This window comes from Schistocerca serialis, chromosome 10 (genome assembly GCF_023864345.2).
Source record: "Schistocerca serialis cubense isolate TAMUIC-IGC-003099 chromosome 10, iqSchSeri2.2, whole genome shotgun sequence".
Lineage (NCBI taxonomy): Eukaryota > Metazoa > Arthropoda > Insecta > Orthoptera > Acrididae > Schistocerca > Schistocerca serialis.
This window is the reverse complement of record NC_064647.1, coordinates 202,203,165-202,223,101: the sequence shown is the minus strand read 5'-3', so window position 1 is coordinate 202,223,101 and position 19,937 is coordinate 202,203,165. Positions and strand designations below refer to the sequence as shown.

General features: G+C 37.6%; 1 protein-coding gene across 1 annotated transcript in view; it reads right to left on the bottom strand.

Moving 5' to 3' along the window:
- Positions 1-19,937, bottom strand: part of LOC126424687 (mucin-17) — a 166,358-nt gene that overhangs the window by 75,196 nt on the left and 71,225 nt on the right. The window contains exons 8-10 of the mRNA XM_050087414.1: positions 16,991-17,164; positions 13,554-13,638; positions 12,055-12,348 (exon numbers count right to left, since the gene is read on the bottom strand). Coding sequence (XP_049943371.1) covers positions 12,055-12,348; positions 13,554-13,638; positions 16,991-17,164 — 553 coding nt within the window. The remainder of the gene's footprint in view (positions 1-12,054; positions 12,349-13,553; positions 13,639-16,990; positions 17,165-19,937) is intronic.

Below are 19,937 nucleotides of genomic sequence, written 5' to 3'. Positions count from 1 at the left end.
AAATGATCATATAGTGCTAACTCCATCCCTCTGTTGTTTGAACAGGGAGAAAGCAGGATTCCAAGCAGAAGTCAAACACAGATATCTGTACGTATTTTTATGTCATTTGCTAATTTTAATCTCATTAGTTTCCTTCATAACACTATACTACAAACTGAAAGCGTTCACCAGTAGCAACACAGAAAGAGTGTTGTTAAAGAAGTGGCTGAGATCAAACTAGCAAGTGACCTTAAGCTGTGTCTGCCAGGAGAGAGAGTACATGGTCTCACACACAGGGCCACGGCAAGGCCAGTCTCCAGCATAGCACAATATATGAGGGCGTGCTGAAAAATAATGTGTCTGAATTTTTTATGTGAAAACTCTTCATGCTTTTTACATAATACAAATGTTATTAATATTGTAGATCTTCATTTTTCAAGTTTACATATTTATTTCTCAACTTAGTCACCCAAGTGACTAACACATTTCTCTCAACGAGATACCAGTCTGCTGGTACCATCACTGTACAAAATATTTGACTTAGTTGACAGAGCCACAACCCCACCTCTGCTTGCACTGCTTCGTAACTATCAAAAGTGACGTCCTCAAATGTGACCTTTTGGAAATAAGTGAAAATCGAATGTTGGGACTGCATGGAGGATGACAGACGACAGTGAATCAAAGATGTCTGATTGTTGTAGATGTCACAGCACTTGTGTGTGGTCTGGCATTGTCACCGTGAAGGAGAGGATGCTCTGTGGGAGGATGAACTCTTTGAACACAAAACTCCATTACAGTACACACTTTCTCACGCACCAACATTTACATTATAAATCACCATGTTACACATTACTATTCATAGCCTCTACAGGTAGAGACATAAAGAACAAAGATGTAATATATTAATAACATTTGTTTTATTTACAAAGCTTTAAGAGTTTTTTCAAAAAACTTTGGAGGCACTGCTTTGGTCAGACACTGAATGGGCACACAAAACACACGCTGTATCATGCTTCTGCCTGACATTATGCAAACTGTTTTCTAATGAACATTCACTCACCAAGTGCAGATATAAGAGTGTGTGTGTGTGTGTGTGTGTGTGTGTGTGTGTGTGTGTGTGTGTACTGTAACTGAAGACAGCACGAGGACTTATCTAGTGTCCTTGCTGGGACAGCCCAGGCGGACAGGCCACTAGTTACATTAGTTATTGTTCACTGGGGTCAGGACTATTCCAGTGTTCATAGTTATACAACTCCGAGTCAACTGTCAACTTTTAACCACATTGCCACACCTCATCTTAATACTAAAGTTGGTAATTTCTTCAAAAATTATTGTTAAGTTTCGTTAATGGATGTTCCCAACTTCCGCCCAAGCCTAGCTGGCCCTGCAACAGAGCTGTTTAGTTGCTGTGTTCTAGCAAGTCACCTCTATAACAGCAACTACTTTCTGTGGTAAGGTGTTCTTTTCCTGTCACATTTATTTTAGTCGCCAAGTGTATTTGGTGAACTCAGCACACACAGTTGGAGGTTTGTTTCTAAATTATACTTGGAATTCTGTCCTGTCCCTCATAAAAAAACAGGAGAATAGAGTTAGTTCTACTCGCTCATCTGTTTCAGATTAATATTTCACTATCAACAATGTCTGACTATAATGTTAATTGGGCAGTGTTGGTACTTGTTTATGACATGTAATGTATTTCTGCATATGCCCTCCTTTGGTTTTTTTGTTTAGGTGCAGCCCTTCCCACCAAGGGTTTAAATTGGCGTACAACTCACCTGTCAATATATCTGTAGTTATTGAGGGTGTTAATTGGCTGCATTTATAAAAGTTATGTGAACAACTGAGGTCATGTTTTGAGCATTTACCTGTGCAGTTTTTGCATGATGTTATGGTGATAAACTGCAGTGATACTTGTTCAATGTGGAAAGAGAATTATCAACAACAATCTACATAAAATTTTCATTACTGTCATCTCATCCTCAGCACTGCCGACGTGGAACTTTCATTCTTTCTTGTAAAAGAATTCACCCTTTTACACTGGCATATAATTCAAGACAAATATCAGTAAACACTAGTATTATGGCAGTATTTCTCTTGTTAGGAGAAATAGGTTTATTACTGCTCTTGAGGGGTGTTGTTGTGAGAATGCATTTCTCTCCTGTGTAACTCCTTTTATATTTGGTCTCAGCAATGCTCAACACTTGCCATATATGGCAACAATAAAACTGTTAAAAGAATATTTGACATCATTTAAGACAGCACTGAATTGCACATAGGTTGGATTTCATATTTTCTTTTACAACATTCTAGAAACCTCAGAACAATAAAATAAAACTGATCTTCTTATGCAATGATAATTTATTCCTTTGAGACAATCTTTAACAACTAAGCAGTACAGAACATTCTGTTGCAGATACACATGTAAGTAAACGAATATAGCAAACATAACCACAAAGCTCTGAACAGACAATGGCAACACTAAATGCCACAGCATTAACAACAAACAGGCACACTGCAGCCGGAACAACTAAAAAGCAGTAGGTATTCTTCTTGTGAAGAGATGCTGACTGACAACAAACATTCTGACGTACACAGGCTAATCTGAACTTAAAAGTACTGTTTTACATGTACAAAATGAAAGAAAATACTGTCAATTCCGAAGTTCTGCATAATATAATATTTTTGTTCCACTTACTTTTTTATTTCCATGTTCGTGCAACAAGCTACAATATATAGACGTCCATAACAGAAACTAACAATATTACGAAAGACTGGTGCCAATGAGAAAATAAAGCTGTTTGCGTAAGGAAGGGACAGAATGCCATTAACAAGGTGACCTTACACACTGCCTTTTCAATTTTTTTCATAATACAGTATTTGAAGCTCAGTGCCCAAAACATTTCCTAATGGCAAGCCACTATGACGAAAATCATTTTTGGAGATTAGAATATTTCTGAGCATTATTAAGAACAAAATATTTCGAGATTATTAGCTATGTTGTTGGTAGCTATATCCCTAGAGTTAAAGGCTTACGATGGTTCGAATCTTACTAGCATCAATTTTTAAAATTTTTATTTAACTTCCTTATTTATTAACTATGGAAATATTAATTAACAAATACCAAGTCTGAATTTTTAATAGAAATGCTATTGTTTTTAATTATTGATTACATGAAAATGTAAGTAGTCACAACACATCAAAATTTGGACAAAAATGAGAAACATTAAATAGGAAATAAAATACTTTTTATTTATGAAGATTCAGCAGTTATTATTGGCATATACAATTCTTTTTTATTTAACAATAAGGTACTCTGTAGGCCTGTATCAGATTTTTGTTATTTTGATTTAACCAGAAATTCAAAATAAAGAGGCAGAGTTTTTATTAAGAAATTATAATTAAATATTTATTCATTGACAATTCCATTTGATAATAAATATAGAATACAAATAAAAGTAAAAAAAGTTGCTAATAACAAGTCCTGAACCAGAGACTTCACGATTACAAGACTTTTCCTCTGTGCACGCAGCTACTGACGACATTGTTAACAAACTAGAAATGTTTTGTACTTAACAGTGCCCAGAAATAGTTTACTCTTCAAAGGTTTTTTTTTGTCATACTGCTTTAGGAACATTGGTGTTCAAGCACTGGCTTTCAAATCCTATAAGCATGAAAGAATCGAAGGAGGCAAGCCTGTAAAAGTCTCCTTATAAGAACCTGTACATCACCACTGGAAATGCATATGAGCAGCAGATTATTATTATTTTTTTTTTCAAGAATATTAACATGCACACAGTATAGTTGGAAAAGTATTTCACCTAAGTACACATAAATACAAGAGCCAAAACCTATATACACATGTAAAAGAAATTACATCTGACAGTACAGGATAACCACACAACTTACCCCACTGAGCACCTGAGATCCATAATGTGTCCACAGACAGCAGCACAATTTAGGAAGATGTGCTGAATGTAGATTCAATAAAATACAAGTAGTGCAACTTAATCATTACTAGTTTTATAGTCTCCAAGGTTAACAAAACAATAATAAGTCTTAAAAAAGAAAAAAATTTATCAACAGCTCTCAAGAAATTTCAGGAAAGCTGAATAATCCTATGTTACAAAAGGACAACAGCCATGCAACTCTGAATTCTGTTTATAATAAACAAAAGGGAAGACAACACCAAAGTAGATTTCACTTCAATACAACAAATTCTGCCATGTGACTGAGAGCAAGCAGGCAGGGAAAGAAAATATGTACTGGGGTTACAGCTTGCAATGCATTTTCCATTTCCAGTTTGATAACAGGAATTACAACTTCAATATAAGCAAACTATTTTATTAAATATTCTATTGTATTAAATATCCCTGGTGTTCTTGCCTTCTAAAATTAGAGTAAAAAACTGAGCTTAACATGATTACCTATATGGTCTCCATTAGGAGCCATTGACTGTCATATTATTTATTCATTCCAAGAGGACTCCTGACACTGTGTTTGATGGGAGAAGCTGAACTGATTGAAATTAAAGGACACTGACTGATGCTGATTGCTTTGTTGTCACTGACAGTGTTAGTGCACAACACTTGTTAGGGCATCTACGTCTGTGGAACGAGAAATGACATGTGGAATTAATGACTGCTGAAAAGTTGCGAGTTATAGAGTGTGAAACTATCTATTCAATGAAAAGTTTTAACAGGACAAAAACAAGACTCTCTAGAAATTACACAATGAATTTTTGTTTGAATTTTCATAGCCAAACAAAGGGGCATCCAGTTGAGCAGCATGAGGTCTAGTTTTGCAAAATGAGGTTTAACTGCTTGAAAGTAAACAAAGCCCTTAAGAAAACCAATTAGTGATTTCAGGGAAAAATTGAAATATTTCAAGAACACCTGCTGGGAGTTATGTAAATGGTGTGTCCACAAACATCAACTCACAGCATCGACTGAAACTTCTCTGTGTTCTCTTGCTCTATATACTCTTCAATAATAATAGAATACCGATTGATATTTAAATACATAATATTTCATGCATTCTGAACAAAGCCTGAAAAATAAAGTGTCGAAAAATGGCAAATGTTTTGTCTAAAAGTAGGAAAAAAAAAGAGATTCGAGAAACATTTGATATGTCTTTGAATGATGCCTGAAACCATGTACGGCGGACAAGTTGCCGTATGTGTATTTAAACTCAATGTTTAACTAGAATTTTAAAGAGTTCTGCAGGGGCTTTGTTTAGCAGAATTTCACTCAGTCGTCTCCTTAATATCACTAATGTAAGAGCATCACAGCTGTTGTATATGAATTCAAGCTTCATAAAAGGCATGATAAATGTTTCTTTAATTTATTTTATTTCCTACTTTCAGAACAACCATTTCACAATCAATTTTTACTTTTTATTATTGTTATTATTTTAATGACATATCACATACGTTAAAACACTGTCATCTGCTAGCTGCAGTTGGTAGCATCCGAAAAGGACTCAGAATCAGTCAATGGATTTCAATTTCATGCCTGCCAACTTTTGAAAAGGGCTGTCAATCAAAATCACACACAACAAAAAAATCGAACTATTTTCGACATACTCCAACTTGACAAAAATCATATCACTTCTGGGCTACAAAATATAATAATTCATGCTTTGAACAGGATGTTTCAATGAAATTTCATCTACTTACATCATAAGCCAAAGATTTGTGGACGAACATAACAATCATGGAGAAATCCATTTTAAACAGCAGCAGGCTTGGTGAATATTGGTTTGGAGCATAATAACAAGACTTCTTTGGTATATTAAGCAGATATGTGATAATTGAAAAAGACTTTATGCAATAAAATTTGTTTAACACAACACAGGCAAGAAATAACACAACACACACCGCAAATCACATGCTAGTTTGACTTTAAAATCATAGTAGTGGCCTTTTTAGTTTCCTGCAAAAAGGTAACAGGGACTACGAATCCTGGTCTTCAAAACAGAAATAGACACTAGAAATTCACTGTACATGGATGATCTGAACATTGTTCTACGAGGCTGAAAACATGTTCACATTCTGCATTGCTATGGGGTATGGTGAGATTCTAAGTACATTACTACAGAAATTTGGTAATTCTTAAGTAGTCCATTCGCTCCATGAATTCTTGATATCTGTGCCCAATTGGAATCACTTGCAGCATCTTGATTTACAGCCAAAGTATCATCTACCTGAAGAGCTGTGAACAGGCTCTGAAGCTCATTCATTACTTAATCTGTAGTTTCATCCTCTTCCTTGTATAACATGCCAGAAAACTTTTCCGAGAAAAAACAAATGAAAAGAAATCTGTGCAGCTTCAATTTTATCTAACCTAGAAACTTGAGCATGCTTTAACACATCATTCTTCAGTGAAACCTTGTTGATGATGTAGTCACAGGCAGTACAAAAGTAGATTCCCACTAATGAAAAGAGAAGGCATTCATCTGTATCTTGGAGATCATTCACTGCGTTTGAAGTCTGAATGACAACAACTTGGTTTTGAATCAAGTTGCACTCAACTTCAAGCAATGAGGAGCTTTTGACAATTTTGGGCTTAACGAACTTGGTGAACAATTGCTTTAGTAAATCCATTAGAAGTGTGAACTTCGGGGGGAAGATGTCTGAAGGGCAACACTCAATTTGTCAAATGCAAGAATAGTCACATGAAGGGAAGTGCAAAATGCCTTGTTCAAGTTTAAAGACAGGAACATGAACAATTTTTCCTCTCATGTTGTAGCAGAAATCTAACTTTTTAGAATGGGTTTGTCACATTTATTCTTTTAAGGGCATGTGTAGTAGCAGAACCAAGAATTATCTTCTTCTGAAACTCTTTGGATCCACTTTATTAAACTCTAGGTATTCTGAAAGATATCCACAGCTCATGGTCTTGCAGTCGTGTTCTTGTTTCCCACGCATGGGGTCCCGGCGATGGCACGTGTGCGGGCGTACATTGTCTTGATGGAAGATGACTTTCTTCCTTGCTAAGCCTGGCCTTTTTTTGCGTATCTTTTGTTGCAATTTGTCCAGAAGGTTAGCATAGTACTCTCCAGCAATTGTTTGCCCAGTGGGCAGATAATCTACAAACAGAATCCCCTTCGCATCCCACTAAACACTAATGCCATGGCCTTTCCTGCCAAAGGAATTGTCTTTGCTTTCTTTGGTGGCGGAGAATCAGCATGTTTCCACTGTTTTGCCTGTTGTTTTGTCTCTGGGATATAAGAGTGCACCCAAGATCTTTTTGCTCCGGTTTGTGACCATATACCCTTTCAGACGACATCTGGCAAACGTGAGAAATTCCATGGACTTTCAATTGGCAATCCTCCATGACCATTCTGTGCACTTTTGAAATGATTTCTCGAGCAGTGACACATCTTGGCTGACCACTGAGTAGATCATTATCTAAGCTCTTCCAACCAAATTTAAATTCATTTGTCCACTTGGCAACAATTGAATATGAAGGAGCACAGTCCCCCCAGTGTACTCTGGAAATCAGCATGAATGTCCTTTGTTTTCATACCTTTCTTTATGAAGTACTTAATCACTGAGCGAATCTCAATTTTTTCCATCTTTGCAAATCACTATGTGGGAACAACAACAGAGCCATGTCGCCGCCACAGCTCTCTTCCAAGACCACTGACGTGGCACATGTTTACAGACAACAGTCGAATGAATATCACAAGAACAATTTGTTGTGCTATTGCTGACCTCTCATGGTGATTCTGATAACTTTTCAAACCACCCTTGTGTGAGGCACAAAATTGATAGAAATTTTTGAAGTAACAATGCCTGCATTTGGTGGTGGTGATTCATGGAAATTTCTGAAGACCAAGATATAGATGGTCTGATGAAACAGGGCCCTAAAATACTTGTTAGCATGATTAGGAGATACACAGTGACCCAAATTCATACAATAGCAAGTGCTGAGTTTTGCAGGCAAATTTCATGAGATTTAATGTGTGCAAGAAGGGATACCAAACTACTAACTTTTATTTTAAATGTGATTGTTATGAGCAAGGTTCACTTAGGATACAAAATTTTCACACTTTGCTTCCTAAAAGTAAAAACTATACAGTATAAACCCATTTTTGCATTTCCAGAATTAATGTGTTCCCACTGTTTAACAACACGCATTTATTGGCTCCTTCAAATTTCCTACATTAACTATCTTAATTTGCACCAGCTTCAGCATTAACATAATCATAAACTGCACAATGGGAAAAAAAGGTTATAAAACAAAAGAAACTCCTGTGTAATTGACCTTTTAGGCACTGGCCTGGTGCTGATGTTCATATAGTGCTTATAAACATCCACCAGCAATGCAGGTGCCCTATATGCAGCCAATGCCAAGTCCGGATCGGTATGGTACTTCTCCAATTTTGTGGATAACCATACCTACATACAGGGCGTTATTATGATGGGGTCGCCATTTGCAAAGGCATTTTAAAAGCTACTGCCAGCTCCACTCCTTCCCACACCCCAGGAATCTATGTACTACTCCTGTCTGTATTCAATGTGTATCGCACAAGCAGATGTGATATCATTTCCCAAAGTGTTTGTGCATTGTGGAACTGAGCAGAACATGGGAACAGGCCCAGTCATTAGAGGTCATTACAAGTCTAAACACGTAATGATGCTAATGCTTTGTCTCATAACACTGTCACCCTAGTAATAACTAGGTTTTGCGTAGTCCTGTTCATAGCCGTTATGTTAAAATTAAGTGTTGCGTTTCGTTAAATTTCAGTATAACTCAGAACAGAAAGAAAGTTGGTGGCAATTAACAAGAGCTACTACGGTGATATCTCTTCTCGGGAATACGTGAACTAGTTTCGAACTGTTGCAGATGTGGAGCCCTGTTTGGAAAATGTATCAGCTACAATGGATTTGTTGGGATATTATTTTGTTAAAAAAATGTACTACATTTGATTTTTGTGGATTGTGTATGTTTTATATTTTTGAATATGTAAAATTTGACAAGGTGGTGTTTGGGTTGGCACCTACAGCACAGCTTATTGCTACTACTTCTGCCAGCCGCTGTGGCCAAGCGGTTCTAGGCGCTTCAGTCCAGAACTGCACTGCTGCTGCGGTCGCAGGTTCGAATCCTGCCTCGGGCATGGCTGTGTGTCATGTCCTTAGGTTAGTTGGGTTGAAGTAGTTCAAAGTCTAGGGCACTGATGGCCTCAGATGTTAAGTCCCATAGTGCTTAGAGCCATTTGAACCATTTTTTTTTACTACTTACACAAATTGCACAGATATTTAGTTATTACTGTCACACCATTTCAGTGGTTCATTCAGAATGCAGGCGATTTCGAGGTGGTGTTTATTTTGGGACATGACAGCACAATTAAAATGTATCTGTGCATTTTACTCTACTTCATGCTCAAAGGAATTATATTTTGTTCTTCATAAAAGTAACAAAATGATTATGTTCATGGAAAGCTATTTTCTCATTCAGTCCGCTGTCTTACATAATAAGTCAGTTTCAGGTATTGTCACCTGTCACTCCATATCTTGCTCATTTTTCTCAGAAGTTTTTTAGATTTAGCTGTATCAGATGTTATAGTTTGAAGTAATGGATATGCTCCTTGCCTACATGTTGGTAGCATATATTTGTAACAAATGTTCAGGTCTTGTAATCACTTTGAGAATTCTCCTAAAATTTTACCAAATGCAGTAGTGAATACAATAAAGAAACACACAGGGTGACACAGAATAACGGGAATGTTTGAAATGAGTAGTGGCAGCCATGGGCAGGTGGCAGCACTGCGGGTTCGTGACAGCGAGTAAATAGTCTGCCATTTCAGTAATCCTGGATCAGTGGTGGATAACAGTGTGCATTAGCCATAAAATTGTTTTATAAAAACAGTGATAGTTTGGCAGCACCGCAGAGGGGTTTTCGACGTTTTTGTAATTTAGGATGCCATGATCCCATTCTGTTGAAACACATGATAAAAGTGTTGGGAGTTTGAAGAGACTGGATCTGCCCTCAAGAAGAAACCAACAGGACAACCAAGAAGTGTGCGTTCTCCAGTGAACATTGGTGATGTACGCGAGTCTGTCTTACAGAGCCCACGGTGTTAGATTTGTAAGCAAGTAGCAGCGGCTGGAATGTCCCGGGAGAGTGTTCGCACAATTGTTCATCTTGATTTAAAATTTCGTCCATACAAATTACAGATGGTGCAACTACTGAAGGACAAGGTTAGGATTCTTGTCAACAAACGCTAACAAAAATAAACAATGACAATGAATATCTAAACAAGTTGCGGGTGTCAGATGAGGCACATTTTCATCTCACAGGTTATGTGAATAAACAGAACTACCGTTACTGACAAATACGATTCATGAGCACCCTTTACACACTAGTAAAGTGACAGTATTGCGTGGTGTTTTGTCACATGTGATTATCAGACCTTATTTTTCTGCAAATGAACTGAGAAACACAATAACTGTCAATGCAGATAGTTACGTGGAGATGTTACCAACTTTCATTACACCTGCATTGAACAACTTTCCAAACATACAAGAAGCCTGGTTTCAACAGGATGGAGTGACATCACACACTGCACAGCATCAATGGCACATGTGTGAGAATTGTTTGGCAACCGTGTGATCTCACAATTCGGTAACATTCCCTGGCACCCTAGATTGCCAGATTTATCTGTTTGTGATATTTTATTGTGGGATTATCTCAAGAGCAAAGTCTACATGACTCGATCAAGAACCTTAGATGAGTTAAAACAGAGAATTCGGGATGCAATTCACAGTATCCCAGCTGAGATGTTGCAGCTGTCAATGAGGAATCTCAACAGCAGATTTCACAAAATTAATCATACATGACGACGCTATCTAAAGGACGTAATCTTTAAAAAATGATAAATGCCATCAATGTTTCATAAATGGCATGGCAAAGTTGTAAGGTTTTGATTACTATGAATGTTATTTTTTTCCTTAATCACTTCTAGCTTTATTGGATTGTGGAAACAATCCTGTTTTTCCTATGTCACGCTGTACTTCTGCTGCATCACACCTTTTGAACCACATAACCAGATAGAAAAGATCTACCAGAAGGCATTGAAACAGACTGCAATTCTGAAATTTTTGATAGACTAGCAGGAACTACAAATGTGCACCTGAAATGTTTAACCTATGTAAAACCATGGGTCTCAAATTAAAGGTAAGAGCATTGAATGAATGGGCTCACTGGTGCTCTATCAAGTATGTGCATGAAAAGTAATTTTCACTATTTACATAATTTTTTAAAAGTCCCCTGAAAAGCATAGAAGCCACATTTCACTGTAGTCCATAAACAAAGCCTTCCTAGAAGGAAGGTCATAACGTTCAAGTCACCCAGAGGTTACTCAAGTACAGAGGAGATGCAACACAGCCAGTGATACATCTGCACCATGGAAAGTATGATGGCTGTTTTTATAACAGAATAATTGGTTGCTGAATAGTAATAATCTCAAATTAACAGTGGGCTGTAGACACATTTTTTTTTTCCTTTTTGCCCCAGAACACACAGTATCATATTACGAATAAATGTCAGTTTGAAATCCTTACTCCAAGAGTTTACACAACACAATTATTAGCTCCCAGTCATCATTTCAAACAATTCCAGAAATGTAAATTTTTAACACCTTTGACGCTAAGGGGGATCCAAATATTTTACAAATATATTTAACATGGCATTCGTAATCTACTAAAATTGCTGCAAGATGATACTGCCATGGCACAATTAAAATTTTATTTGGTATAAAATAACTACTGTTATCATGCACTAGTTGCAGTTATAGAATTTTAGAGTGATCAAACATAACTGTCAGTTGAGTAACTGAACCACTGTCCACAATCACATGATCAAGTAACAAAGAAAAAAATAGACACGAATACGCACATTCACAGCAAAATGTATGCTTCTACAGATGTGTCACTGCATAATTTGTGATAATGAATTAATGTAGTTTGGTACAGTTTCAGTGCAAACAAGCAGGCATGTACAACACACACACACACACACACACACAAAGAAAAATCACACAGTAAATCAAAGCAGTGTAGATAATACTCACTTTCTAGAACCTTCCGCTGTCGTTCAGCAGTTTTAAGCTGGGCTATGTGGCATGGGGTGTCCAGAGAACCAAACTTCCCAAAACAATATGAGCAGACATCTGAACAAAGTCGGCCAGGATGTATAGAAAATGATGCACTCTTCTCAGGTATGATGAGGTCTACTGGCGGCTTTGCAACGTCATCCTTTCCTGGGGCTGCTCCATTTGACACCCCTTCAATACTACTGGTGCCCAGTGCAGCTGCTGGGGCCTCATCCTTGCCACCTGCGACATATGGTGAATTTGTACTCAGTTCTGGAAGAGAAAAAAATAGTATGTGTGACGATCAACATTTAATAAATGTTATGAACATTTTCAAAGTAAACACCACAAAAATGACTACCAATTAAGAAAACAAAGTTGAATAGGTTGCTATAACAGAGGTGATACAGGTTCAGTACATCACCTCTGTGATGGCAATGCACTCAGTGTTGTGCTTCATAAAAATTAGTGGTACAAATTGCTTGAGTTATCTGTAAATAGCCTAATTCAATGCCTGAAAGTAAGATAGCAGTTGATGATGTGAGGAGGAGAAATTATCTAATTGTTTATGTTCAATAATTCAAGATTCCTGTTAATAGCACAACAAAATAGCAATGCTCAATGCGAACAAGCCAATACTCATAAAACTCTGAAATAGCTGGACCTCTGTAGTAAATATCAGTGTGTCATTTAAATATTGCACCAAAAACAGGACATAAGCATCAGTTATACAATTTGATTCAGGAAACAGTAGCTTTTTTCCCCCCCAAAGTAATGCCTTTCCAGTTATTAATGTAGTTTTCTAACAACTATTTCATTTTTAAGGTATACCTCGACTTATATCATGACTGTAAGTGACAATGGGGATCTACGGAACATGATAAATGAATGAAACACAGGACAATTTGTTTAATGGGATTGAGAGACTATAAAATTGAATGAGCTGTAACAGAAATCAATTGACAGACTGGAGTTAGGTCAACCTCGGATGGAACTGCCAGCCAAGTCAAATGTTTATCCTCCCATTGTACACAGACTGTGGTAACATTTTCTAAACATAGAGCTACAGAGTGGTGCACAGTACAGTGTGAAAACCATGAGGGAATTGGATGACTGTAAAAGCATGAGACATTATTCCTTTCTGTCTTAAATGGTTGATAATGAGATATCCAGGCACTTGAAAAGAATTGATCATATAATGTAATTTGGAAATTTACACTGAATGCAGTTCATTTTAATTACCAGTGTGAATATTTCCTTTAAAAAAAAAAAAAACAGCCTTTTAAATACCATTTCAGTGCATGTTAGAAACGATTGTAATATTGCAACTTCTGAAATAGAGTTCTTTGATATTCCATAAATAACTTACAAAAACAGATATTTTCATGAAAATTACATTATTTCTATAGCTTCAATGATTTGGTAAATATTCACAGCTTTTAATAAAGAATATGACAGTTAAACGAATGAAATCTTACCATGAAAGGACTTATGGGATGAATTCTTAATCAGCTTCTTGTTATTCACACCAAAGTTGCTTGGGTCCCCTGTTAACAACTCATTCTGTAACACACAATAATTCGGTGTAATACGATGTTCTCACAGGAACCGCTAAGAAAATGATATACTGAAACAACATTACTTTTATGTGAAATGATGACAGTTTTAAAAATTTTAGGTGCACTTAATTTCTTGTCAGAAATTACATGATGTGAAAAAAAAAAGAAGTTACACTTTTTTTCAACATAGTTACATCACTACTATGCACACATCTTTAGGAAATCTGCATGTGCCTTTGTTGTCTTTGCTCTAATGGGGCAATTGTGACCGTCAGTGTGTTGTTTTAATAGCTCTCCCCCCTTTCTTTGGGTGAATTTTACTATTCCATCAGCACGCAATTTTAGCTTCATCAGTAAGTGTTATCCCAATAGATTATGCCAACACTGCTCTCTTTGAATAAAATTCTTTGGATATGCCATAAAGCAAAATGATGAACTAATGTATTGTCCTATAATTCAAGTATGCAACACATAATGAAAGTTCAAAAACGGCCAACAGCAGATGATATGAAAAGAATAACACATGTGGATGATGTGATGATTTGGGAAGAAAATGAGCAGAAATTGGAAGTACAATTAAATACCTGACAGAGGGTAATTGAAGAAGCAGACATGGAAATAAGGTCAACAAAAAGTGATACAAAAATCATAACACATGCAGACAATGTGATGTTTGGGAAGAAAAGAGCAGTAATTGGAAGAACAACTAAATACCTGACAGAGTAATTGATAAAGCAAGCATGGAAATAAGTTTAAAAAAAGAGAGGTAATGAAAATAAGCAGGAACAATGAAAAATGAAGGATGTAAGTTTTAATGGTACAAACATTAAAGAAGTAGATGTTTTCAAATTTCTAGGAAATACGTTAACCAAGAAAGGAAACATCAATTATGAAATTTTGGAGATAATAGAAATTGTTCAAAATTTTATCATTGTGTATAAAAAATAATTAGAAAATACCTGCTACAGCAAAAAGTGTGGAGCACAAGTCATTATCTGCCAATTTTGACTTAAGGAGCAGAATGTTTGACTTTGACAAAGAAACATCTGAGCAGAATACTAGCAAGAGATGCACTTACTACAAAGGATACTGGGTAAGACAGAAAGGGACAAGATAAAGACTGTGACAATATGAAGCACCCTTCAGATGAATCCCCTAAAACAAACTACGGAGAGAAATAGGCTTAAAAGGGTTGACCAAGTTAAAAGAATGGGACAAGAAAGACTTCCAAGAAGAGCTTTAGCATGGACAGAATCTGGAAAAGACCAAATGGAAGGCCACAAATAAGATGGAGAGACAGTGTGAACTTAAGGCCATTGGAGTGGGAGGAAATGCTAAAGTGCAGACCGTGGAAGAAAAGAGAAGCTTGGAAGTAGCTCTGTGAATGACCTGCACAAGCAGAAACATTTCACGAAGAAGAAGAAGATTTTTCATAGTGACCACTTCACCAGATGATAGTCTGAAGAGTTTTATGGAAATGGTCTTTAGCTGTGAAAGCCTATGGACATATTACAAGATGATTAAAATTGAACATTCACTATTTGATACGATTCCCATGAAAAATGTGTGACTGTAGGACAATGAAACTTTGGGAAACATTTATAAGGACATACGAAAGAGAAATGAAAAATAAAACACTGAAAGAAGCACATTTTAATTCCCTCATGAGAGGGTAACATCTGCATATTTGCAGATCACGTGTGCTTTCCAGGTTACAAATGTTGCTCAATGTGAAAACCACCTGCACCCACGACAGTCTGGAACTGCACTAGAGGTAGCTCTACCGTTGCCCGGAAAATCTCAGGTGAGATGTTGGCTACCTCCCTCAATATGCTCCTCTCAAACCTCCAATGTGTGTGAGTGTCCCATTGATAAACCCTGCCTTTCAGGAGACCCAACCACACAGATTCAAATCTGGTGATCCTGGTGGCCATGCAGTTTGGAACTATTGGCCAACGATTCGGTTTTCTCCAAATGCGTTACAGTAACTGAAAGACCTCACGAGCAATGTGAGGTGGAGCTCCACCGTGCAGTTTGAAGAACTTCTCTCCGACAGTGTAGGGACCACATGTTGGTGATGCCGACCACAGTGATATGCACCATTGAAGGTCCACAACTTGGTCCCCAGGATCCGAGTTCCTCACAGAAAAATGGACAACATATGAACTGTGCCATGAAGCCACACCACACAGTGATGCATTCACTGCGCATGGGAACTTCACAAACAGTTGTTGACAGCAATTCCTAAATGTGACAATTGTGTTTGTTCACTGCCCACTGAGCACAAAGTGTGTTTCATCACTCTACAAAATGTTCGAAGGCCACAAGTCGTGAACTTCAACATTCGAAAGAAATATGAGTTGGCGAGTAATGTGAAGTTTGTACAAGTAACATTTCACCACTGTTAGCAGCATTTTTTGAAAGAATGTTCAGCTGTCGTAATACAGATCTTGCACTGCTTGTAGATCACATATTGCATCCGGCATTCTCAGTCATGGCAACAGTAACTTCAACAATTTGAGGCGCAATCAGCTATCCACACTGATGGTTATGTTTCAATCCTACATCGTCACACCAGTACCAGTGTCTAATGCCAAGCCATGACACTAACACTACTAACAACGCAATCCTGCAGCACACAGTCTGATCATTTCTATAAAATTGGTACCCATACTGTAAATAGTTTGCTGTCTACACAGGTTCATGTATGAGAAGTTTCATTATAACCACACTGTACACTAATCTTTTTTTGAAGAGGTCATTAACTCTTCCCTGCACTTGTAGAACTGTGTCTACATGGTCTTGTTTAGTGTAATTAATTACTAGTTTGTCTTCCAGTACATGTTCACAAGTACTGGTACATAATGAAACAAAATGGCACAGTTCATTGATAACGTGGAGTACTGCGTGGTAATTCTTACAACATTTCCTCAAGCTCATATTGCCACATTTGTGAATATTGTAATTCATTTTTGGCAGCAGTGAAAATGTTGCCACTATCAGTTTAAATCAGACAGCTAAGAAATTCACATTTCTGCTGCCACCTAAAACAAATTACCGTCCACTTTATCAAATGACTGTACTCTTTTGTTTAGGGTCCTGCAGTGGTGTGTGACAGTGCTGGGGCAGAGGAATTCCAATATGTACCAGCATTGAAGATATGGACTCGTGAACAAACAACTTTATTTTATAAGGCAATGATTAAAACTTTACAACCATACCTCATAATTATATTTTTACGCCTAGAATGCAATAGCAACAAACAATCTTCTATTTAGACATCATGGCTGCAAATTACAACCCGGAAGCATACCTATTAAATTAAAGACCATGCAAGTATCTAGATATGAACACACCTCCTTGCAAATCCTGTATTCAACCTTCTCCTCCCCAGAGTCATGTCCTCCACCTTCACGCCTGCCGTTGGGTGCCGAGCCCTGCTTCAACACCATTTTCAGCGAACGGCGTCGTTTCTCTGGAGAAGTTCGCTGCACCTGCGGTTGCACAATATCATTGCAATTGGTACTTTCCTGTAGACAAGATTTCATCAAAAGTTTACAATCATTAATCACACTGGGGTACTAACTAAAATAGGCTTAGGAAAGAAGTCAATAAGAAAGGCTTTGTTTTAGATACAATTAAAATATGAAAGTAATCATTTCTCTCTCAAATGTGGAGGCACGATCCCATATTTGTCAATGAATACACACACACACACACACACACACACACACACACACACACACACACACACACTCACTCACTCACGCACATGCACACTTCATTACGTTGACAAGGAAAGAAAAGTACAGGAAGACCTCAAGAACCTCACCATTAGTTTCTCTTCAGTTTACCTGATTGCTTTCAGACCAAGGGTTTATTTTTTATTGACAGGCAAACATGCTGCATCATGCCTTGTCTTTTACCTGCAATGGCATCTCCACAAAAAAAAATGTGTCACATTTACATAGTTAGTTGCAGTGTCTTAATCCCCCCCCCCCCCCCCATGCAAAATATGTACTCCTTAGTACCAAGGCACTTGTAAATGTGAATAGACACACAATGTCTACACAATGAGGGCGTACTGAAAAATAATGGCTCTGAATTTTTTAATGTGAAAACTAATTTTTTTTAACTTTCTATATCATTATTCTTAATGTCTACAAATTTATTTCTCAACATACTCAACCTGGCAACAAACACATGTCTTCCAAAAAGGCACTAGTTTGTTGACACTGTCATTGTAAAAGTTTGACTTTGTTGGTGGAGCCACAGCTTCTCCTCTGCTTGCACTGTTTCATAACTGTCAGAGTAAAGTTTTAAAAAATCTTGTTTAAGTATGCAAATGGATGAAAATCAGATAGGGCCAAGTCAGGACTTTATAAAAGGACGACTGATGATAGTGAACCCAAGGTATCAGACTGTTGCAGATGTAGCAGTGCTTGCATGGGGTCTGCATTGTCATGCTGAGGAAGAGGGTGCTCCATGTGTGGACAAACTCTTCAAATTCCAAAGTTGATTACACCATGTTGTTTCTCATACATCCACATCATTAAGTTACATGCTGGCATGTCACATGCTACAATCCAGAGCCCTCTAGCGGCGACTTGTGTCAGTGGAGAGGGAAAGTCAACCGAGTAATATGTGTAACATAAAATACCTCGAGCAATATTTGGAAAAGAATAAGAAGATACTTAAACGTTACTTTTCAGCACATCATCGCACTGTTACCCAATATTTTATCAACAGCATACCATCAGAATGGTATGTAGTTGTTTCAGCTCACTTGTAACTTATATCAATGCACCCCCAGCACCTGTGCTTCTGAGCCTCCAATATTTAAACTAGCTTTCCAACACGTACTTTGCTACTTCCTGGTGTATTGAAACTGTGTCAGACCGGGACTTGAACCTGGGATCTTCGCCTTTTCTGAGCAAGTGTTCTACCAATTGAGCTATCTGATGATAACTCTCGACCCGGCCTCGGAGCTTTATTTTTGCCAGAAATGCTCTTGAGCAGGGTGGGGGGTTTGTCAGCCACGTTCAAAAACTTCAGTCAGTAGAGCACTTGCCGTCTGCAAAAGGCCAAGGTCCCAGATTAGAGCCCCACTCCAGCACACAGTTTTAACCTGCCAGGAAGTTTCAAATCAGCATACAGACAGCTGCACTGTGAAATTCAGTCTGGATGTACTTTGCTCTTGCCAGCCCCGTCTCAAACCTCTTGACATTTCATCTATGCTCTTTCCACTATATCCGCAATCCCTTTCCTATTTACGGTCAGCATATTTACCACACTCACACATTTTTCCAAACCGAAACAATACTTAAATTATCAATGTCTAAGCTCTTTTCATTTATTTACTTTTTTGCCATGTGGTCTCACCACGCCATTAGTTACCGTTCATTTGCCTTTAGATTTGAAAGTGAGTATCTATGTCACCTATGGGAAAGAACTTTACTCAAAACCTAAGCTACTTTGCATTTTTTCTTCCACCCACTGCTTAATTTATTGGCTATTTGGCAAGTGGCTATCGTCATTTCCTATGAGTTGGGAAATTCAGAACTAGTGTAGTAGTAGTAGTAGTAGTAGTAGTAGTAGCAGCAGCAGAGGTGTGTGGTCACCAATGAAAGTAAATTGGTATGTCTGCATGCACAGCCTTTAAGTGGGAATCCCACATTACCATTTTGGATACAGTTCTTGAGGTGGTGGTTTGCTGTTGCCCCCATCTGGTCTGTTACAAATTGTAGGGGTGTATCTCCATCATGTGAATGACTGGTGAGTGCCATTATTGTGGAGTACAGAAAAGAACGAAGGGGGAGAATCAAAACAGGTGACAATACTTAACCAATATCTCTATAATAGCTTAATGTTCTCATTAAATGGGATGAACCACCACAACAGTGACATGTGATGTCATTCCTAAATATTCCATGCAAAAAATTTGGTTTTCACCTAGAATGGTCATAGAATGTCTGTTGGCCAGAAAATTATGCTATCAAGTCTGCCTCCTTCTATGACGGGGGAAGGAAATTGTCCTTTGCCTTAAGTGATTTAAGGAAAACCAAAATCTGAATCGGTAGACAGGGACTTTAACTGCCATTCTGCCAAATGTGAGTCCAATGTCTTAACTGCTGCACTTGGTGGAAACTACTCAACACAACAGTGAAACACACACAGTGGAGAAAGACAACCCAACAACACACTCTGAGAAGGTTACAGGAACTCAATTTGGGCAAAATTAGAAATGTGCTGTTGGGAGCTTAGGCTATAAACCTACAGCCAGTCACTGATGCGCGAGTGGAA